The sequence below is a fragment of the Ricinus communis genome, chromosome 1 (assembly GCF_019578655.1).
Source record: "Ricinus communis isolate WT05 ecotype wild-type chromosome 1, ASM1957865v1, whole genome shotgun sequence".
Taxonomy (NCBI): Eukaryota; Viridiplantae; Streptophyta; class Magnoliopsida; order Malpighiales; family Euphorbiaceae; genus Ricinus; species Ricinus communis.
Genome location: NC_063256.1, coordinates 25371027 through 25378473, shown reverse-complemented (window position 1 = coordinate 25378473; position 7447 = coordinate 25371027). Strand labels below are relative to the sequence as shown.

Below are 7447 nucleotides of genomic sequence, written 5' to 3'. Positions count from 1 at the left end.
TCAGATAGTATACGAGTATTTCTATTCTGATTTGGGATAGATTTGGACATATATATTTTAATCGAATTCGTATTCGAGTAATCTTAAATGGGCGCATATATCCTATCCGTTGTTATTTCTAAGCACCACCATATATTATAAGGACTAAATTATATATTTTGTTAAAAATCAAATACGATTTCATTCTATTTAAATAGGAGGGATGTAAAATATAAATTTTGTCAAAGGTAAGGGGGTTATAGTAATTTAGATTTTTTAACATATAGGGTATATTTGATAGCTGATGTGGCAATACCTGGACCCGTAAAATAGAGGTATCCAGATATTTTGTGTGTCTGAAGAGGTGGATAATTATGACCCTAGGATTTAAATTGACTTTGCAATACAACCGTAGGATGGTACTTTTTAATATTAGAGGCGGTGGATATTTTAGATATTTTAAGTTTTTAACAGTGTATTCTTTTTCTATACAACTGATGATTTTTTTAGATGAGATTTTGCTTCAGCTAACAAGAACAAGAAAACAGAGAAGAGAAGAAGAGAGTCAGTGTTAAGGTCATTATTTTAATTACTATTATCACTATTATCATCATCTTTATTATTGTTATGGGAGAAGTAATGATTAGCAACGAAGAAATGGAAGTGAGAACAGAGAGTGAGACAGAGAGGAAAAAGGAGAAAGAAGAAAATGAAGAAGAAATGGAGGAGACAAATAAGAAGAAGAAGATGGTGATGAGATGGGAGAAATTGTTGCCAAGAATGGTATTGAGAGTATTATTAGTTGAAGCTGATGATTCTACCAGGCAGATTATTGCTGCTCTTCTTAGGAAATGTAGCTACAAAGGTCAGTTCTTTCTTTTTCTTTTTTGGTGAACTGGTGAATTGAGTTGCTGTGGACCGATTCTTACTGTTAAATCGAGAATGTTGTTCAAAATTTATAGAATTATGGTTTTTGTATTTGAGTTCAATGGCTTTGAATTCTGTGTTAGTGTTTCTTGATCTTTGAAGATAATGGACTTGATCTTCAACTGGTAATTTCATGTGGCGTTATTGGTATGTTTGTTTATTTTTTTTGGTTCCATGAAGTTATATTTATTTTGGTTTCTTATTTCCGGATTAAAAATTTTTGTTTTTCGTTTTTGGTGTGCAAGTAACTGCACACCCAAGTGAGATGGGCCAACGGTAATATATTGCGTCCTGTTTTCTTGCTTCTGTTTACAACATCTGAGACTAAAACACAAGTCAAATTGATTTTGCTTAATATCTTTGTTAACCCTGTCAAATTTGAAGATGGATTTATTCATCCTTTTTATGTGTGCTATCTTTAATATCTGCAGTAGTACATTCAGCATTGAAGTATCCCATATGCTAAATGTGTCTTGAAACCTGAAATTTAATGATTTTATAACTGAAAAAGGTTTGGTTTTGTTTGGGCAGTTGCCGCTGTTCCTGATGGCTTAAAGGCATGGGAGATGCTCAAAGGAAAACCCCATAATATAGACCTCATTTTGACAGAAGTGGAATTACCTTCAATATCTGGATATGCCCTTCTTACACTAATTATGGAGCATGAGATTTGCAAAAACATACCAGTTATAAGTACGAACTGAAATTAAAACTTCTGTACACAGGTTTTTAATTTTCCTGTGTGGTTATTAGGGAACTTAAATTCACATTATTTTTGGTGATTTTTCAGTGATGTCCTCACAAGATTCAGTTAGTACAGTTTACAAATGCATGATGCGAGGTGCAGCTGACTATTTGGTTAAGCCGATAAGGAAAAATGAACTGAGAAATTTGTGGCAGCATGTATGGAGAAGACAATCTGTATGCCTATTACTCTCACTTATATTTTTTCTTGTTTTCTTGTTACTTGGAAATTACGTAACCTTATATTCTGATTCCAATAATTCTATCAGTCTCTAGCCAGAGAAAATGGTCCCCAAGAGGAAAGTGTTGGACAGGATACGGCTGAGGCTACTTCTGAAAATAATCCTGAGAGTAATCATTCAAGTGGTGACGTGGCTCGTCTTCAAAATAATAAAGATTTTGAGAAAGGGAGTGATTCTCAGGTTAGTTCTCTATTGGTGTGCGAGGCAGTAAACTCTTTTTTTTGGTGTTTGGAATAGTTTGAAGTTCATAGAAGGATTTGCCCGAAATTTGCCCTCAAACTTGTAGGCTATTTTCATTGTGGTCCTCTACCCACGCAAGGAAGGTCCTCTTTATCTTTTAGATATCTTTAATCGAGAACTTTTTCTAATGTTCTCCATTCAATTTCCATGAATGACCCCCAAATGGCTGAAAGTGTCATGTGAGCTTGATTTTGTAGCACTAGTTATGGAGGGACTTACTCGAATTCAGTTTAGGAATTCAGAAAGACTTAAACAAAAAAACTGGTTTGTTTAATTTGATGACGTGTCTAAATGTTGCAAGGCCATTTCAGACATATTCTTCTAGAAGGATCAATTTTTTTATTCATTCCCCTGCTTGTTTAAAGCAAGCATAGCTTGTCTATTTCCAGTATCATATTGTGCATGGTTGATGCAATCAATATGTATTATCTCAACAAATGTCTTTTATGGCTAGCATTATGAGCACACTGACATTAGATGGCAAGGACTTCATATCTTATGTTTTCACTGCAAACCCTGCTGTTATAAAATTGTTGGAAAAGTGAACAATAATGTTTGACAGTTTAACTTTTCAACTGATAAGAGTGTGTAAAGTAGAGGAGAACATAACAAGCGTAAAATGAGTGCCCATCATGTCAACTTGATAAGGTGTACAAGACGCCTTAATTGGAGATTATTTTTGCAACCTGGATGGTTCCTTAGCATGTTCTCCAATTCAAAAGCCCTTTGCGGCATTCTTTTGATTTAAATGGTCCATGTTTCAGAATCATTAGTCATTCTGTCATCCTGATAAAGGAACTGCATGAAATCAAATGAGTAAGAACTGCACATGAAATACTCTGTGTTTCATCTGGATCTTAGATTATCAACCTTTTTGCGGCACTACTTGTGGTTGATAGAAATTTCCTTTCAGTTTAGGTTGGCTACATAAATTTTATGTAGAGACTGCATGTTTGCTGTCTCGTGCAGAGTTCTTGCACAAAGCCAGATTTGGAAGCTGAGAGTGCCGCTGTGGGAAATGTGCGGGAAATTTTTCTGCCAGTATGGGGACCATTTATACTGAATGATAAAACAAGGCATAAGGATGAAGCACGCATGGATTGTGGTCAGAAGGTGCTTTTGCATGAGAATGATGCTGGGGGTAAGAAATCGTTAAATATCATCCACCATTATTTTAACTGCTGAATAATGCTAGGGAGAACTAACATATAGTATATGTCTCAACTGAACTAGGTTCTGCTGTGGCTGCCTGCAAGGATTCCAACCAAATGATTGTGAATGAGGATGTTGAGCCAGAAAGTCAAAGAACAAATGCCAAGATCACCTATGAGGCCTGTGACCACAATTATTTCTTTGTCAACTCTTCTAAAGAAGCTATTGATTTCATGGGAGCATCAGCTGGTCACAAGTCTTCATTGGATAATACCAAAAGCAAATTTGATTTTGTGCCCCAATTGGATCTGTGCTTAACAAGACGCCATTCAAGTGGCTTTGAGATTCAAGTTTTAGAAGATACACGTACTCTCAGGCATTCCCATGCTTCAGCATTTACGCGGTGAGTTCCTTTTCAGATGTTATAATAGATTTATTTGCAGTTAGTGTTAGACACTAGTAAATTAGTAATAATACACATTGAGGTGTCTTCACATTTTAGTTTCTTTCAGCTGAAGCATTTGGAAAACCAAAAAAAGTAAAAAATGCAATTTAACTAGCAGACTAGTGCAAGAATTGCTTTGGTTTTTTGCAGAGGGTTTGTCATGCTTTTGACACTTGAGCAATGATAATTTTACTTAGTTAAATGCAATGTTTCAGTTAATAACACATTTGATGACGCATCGCGCAGGTATAGTAACCGGCCATTACAGTCCATACATACAACATGGGCTAGTGTTCCTAATCAGAAAGAACATGGAGCTTACTCTGAGGGAAAATTCTCCAGCAATGTTGGTGGTTATAATTCTGATGTTCCTGGTCCACCACCAAGTACTGCAAGAGCTATCATCTCTTTGGCTAATGGTCAAACTGAAGAGTCTGAAAAGGCAATTTCATCCACTCAGCAAAAAGTCTTTCCAGTTAATGGTGTAGGCTTTAATAATCTATGCACCAGCTATGGTTCTATGTTTTCTCCAATTTTTTGTAAACAACAGTCTGGTGCATCACCAATACCCAGTCCAAGTTCAGGCAGCCAGCCGGAGCCCAATTGTAAAGTGAATCCATTTCGGCAGTTCAATTTCATAAGTAATTCTGAAAATCTCTATGATGGATTGATCCAAACAGCAAATGATACTGCCAACAGAACCCTGCAAAAGCAGGACAAGGAGTTGGATCCTCCAGAGGATCGAGGACATATTTCTCCTACCACTGATCAGAGTGCAACTAGTAGCTTCTATAATGGTGCTGCAAGTCATCTTAATATGGGTTATGGAAGCCATTCTGGGAGTAATAGCAATGTTGATCAGGTTGCTAATGTCAGGGTTGCTGCAGAGAGAAAAAATGAAGAAAGTACTTTACATAACGCAAACTCACATCGATCTATCCAAAGAGAAGCGGCTCTTAATAAGTTTCGCTTGAAGAGGAAAGACAGATGCTATGAGAAGAAGGTATCTTGTTGTTTTCATCCTTACCACAATCATATTTGCATTATTGATAATCAGTTAATCATCATTATTATTACAGCAACTAATACTACTTAGGTCTACTTTTTCCTTGGGAACAACGATACTGTTTGTTTGATTCATGCAGTCGCATGGGGCTATCATATTAAGAAAGTGCATATGGTGTATTTGCTTAAACAAATTTTATTTACAGGTGCGCTATGAGAGTAGGAAAAAGCTCGCAGAGCAGCGTCCTAGAGTAAAAGGACAATTTGTTCGGCAAGCACACCCATCCGCAGAAACTGACCAGTAGCAGGGCGATTCTTTTATTGGTTAGCTAATTCATACTGTTGATTAGATGGAATACATTTATTAGATCTCAGACTTTGGATTAATTGTTTCTGCCATTTGCCTTGTATAGTATGAGAAATGAGTACGAATGTAACACGAGTTATCCATATCCTTTTTGGAGTAGGTTTGTAGTTTTCTAGAGTAGTCTTTCTTTGTATAGTTTGTGAAGTTGGACCAAGTCGTGTCTCCCTTTAGATTTCAAGGTTTTTCATTCAAAAATTTCATAAGCATGAACTTCAGAGGAAACTAGCTGGTTAAACACTTCTCCTTGCTACCAATTAGAATTCGATTAAGGACTTGGCTTCTTTCTCAACTTGTGCCTTTCTTTTCCCCTTCTATTTGAGTTGCAAACTAGATAGTGGTGCTGAAACCTGAAAGGACATGTTGACTCTTCTTTTACCTTTCGGTCCTCTGTACTTGGTCAAGTACGTTGGTTATAAATCTGTAAACTTATTGTGTTCTTTTTTCTTCAAAATGTAAACTTATTGTGTTCAGCTACAGACAATATACATGTTTATCAGTGTCTATATATTTTACTTGAATGGAAAGAAATTGTACCTACGTTTACATGATTCCGTACAATGTCTTCAATAGCTTGCCTATAGATTATATATTGGCAGTTTCTAACTGCATCAATGTCTGTAGAAGGCATCAGAATTGGAAATCTGGAACCATATATTGACAAGATGATGATCTAAATTAAGGGCCTTTGAATATTCTTTCCCTTCATTTTTTGTTAAGGTTCTCTGCAAGGGCTATGAATCTAGCAGGTCGAATGTACAAATTGGTGGAACTTTTGTTCTGAAATGTGAACTGCAGGAATCATCACGAGGCCTGGACCTGGACTTTCTATTGCTGTTTCTCCAAAGGTGGAGCAGACTGTGTCTAGCAAGCTTTTCTAACCAACAGTAGAATCAAACAAAATGCTGGAACTGCTCATTTTTATGTAGTACAGTGAAAATGGCTGGTAAAATTTACCCAAAACATAAGTAGTTCCAGAAAGACGGTGTGTGAAACTTGCATGCTTAAAGCTCTACCAGCATAGTTAAAAGGATTATGATTGATGCCACTCCGGTATGATTCTAATCATAGATACCAAGAGCAGAAAAATCCAAAGGCTTAAAAACAATTTAATGTACCATCAGCCCTTCTAGTGGTATGAGAAATTGATTAGTCCTTTCCTGTACAAGACCTGAACATGACCATTGTCCCCATCTGTGATATGACCTCGGTTTATTTTGTGGTAAATAGGAAGAGAGGGGGACAGTGCCTTTCAAGTCCATCTCCATGTTATCTCTAAACTATCAATAAATTAAACAAAAAGCCAAACTTCTTTTTCTTTTTTCTTTTCTTTTGTTTTTCCTCTTATGATTAAAGACATAATGGGCCTTTGTTTGGTCCCAATTCAAAAATGAAGAAGAGTTTTCTTCTTCTTTTAAAGAGCAGATGAGAAATCACTAAAGTCCTGGGGTCAGCTTTCTCTTTTGATTTTAAGAGCTCAATCAATAACTGATGAAAGAAGCTTTTAAAAGCAAAACCCAAAAAGCAAACTACTCCTCCCCCCTAATTTCAAACCTCTATGCCTCTTCCACATTGTAATATTCTATTGAAGATCCTAAATTAGGAGGGTCCCTCGTAGATATTCAATGATAGGGCCAGAAAATGGCAGGTTTCTGAACGGCTGTGATTTCCTGGGTTAAATGATGCAGGTGAAACACTTGCATATTCCAAGAGTATATTTCCATATATATACTAAATCAACAGTGCTAAATAATTAAGTTACGTCATGTAATGCCTAAGTACAAAATATTTAGGTTGCGTGTCACTTATTCATCATTACATTGTATACCACTGCAAGGAACATCTTGTCCTCAATGCATATATTATCATATTTCTAATACTATTATTACAACTGCAATTATTACTCACACGCGTTTCGCTTGTAAATTATTATTATTATAAATATATAATATTATTAAAATATTTAATTATTTTATTAATATTTTTATCGTATAGCAGTAACTCATAATTCTTATATATTTTACAATTTTAATAAAATTAGAAATAATGTGATAGTTCTATTGAGTTATTTGAATTCCATTATAGGTATATATATAATGTGAATAATTTATTAATTTTTTATAGAATTAGAAATATATAAAATTATGATAGGATTAGGATCATATTAAATTAATTACTAAATATTTTCTTAGAATTAAAAGAAATTAATCACTAATTAATTCTTTTAGGATTAAAAAAAATTAATCACTAATTAATTCTATTAGTATTAAGAAATTTAATTAACTACATATACAACTAAGATAAGATTAATAAAGGTATTTGAGTCAGTTCAGAAATTCTTTCCTTCGT

At 35.0% G+C, this 7447-nt stretch overlaps 1 protein-coding gene across 3 annotated transcripts; it reads left to right on the top strand.

The window, feature by feature from the left end:
- The first annotated feature begins 423 nt into the window (after positions 1-423).
- Positions 424-5644, top strand: LOC8269539 (two-component response regulator-like APRR5). 3 transcript variants are annotated; one of them, XM_048373565.1, is made up of 8 exons: positions 427-844; positions 1438-1599; positions 1697-1827; positions 1920-2072; positions 3075-3273; positions 3366-3687; positions 3976-4732; positions 4941-5644. In XM_048373565.1, the coding sequence occupies exons 1-8, from the start codon at positions 607-609 to the stop codon at positions 5037-5039; spliced, it is 2061 nt and encodes a 686-aa protein (XP_048229522.1). In that variant the 5' UTR covers positions 427-606; the 3' UTR covers positions 5040-5644. The 3 variants fall into 3 exon arrangements, with proteins under 3 accessions (XP_048229530.1, XP_048229522.1, XP_002524429.3); XM_002524383.4 differs by having other exon boundaries at positions 434-844; positions 3102-3273; XM_048373573.1 differs by lacking the exon at positions 1438-1599 and having other exon boundaries at positions 424-844.
- Positions 5645-7447: the final 1803 nt, after the last annotated feature.

Coding starts and splice junctions, on each gene's coding strand:
- LOC8269539 (XM_048373565.1), top strand. CDS start 607: ATGGGAGAAGTAATGATTAGCAACGAAGAAATGGAAGTGAGAACAGAG. Junction 1,600..1,696: donor CAAAAACATACCAGTTATAA/GTACGAACTGAA, acceptor GTGATTTTTCAG/TGATGTCCTCACAAGATTCA. Junction 2,073..3,074: donor AGAAAGGGAGTGATTCTCAG/GTTAGTTCTCTA, acceptor AATTTTATGTAG/AGACTGCATGTTTGCTGTCT.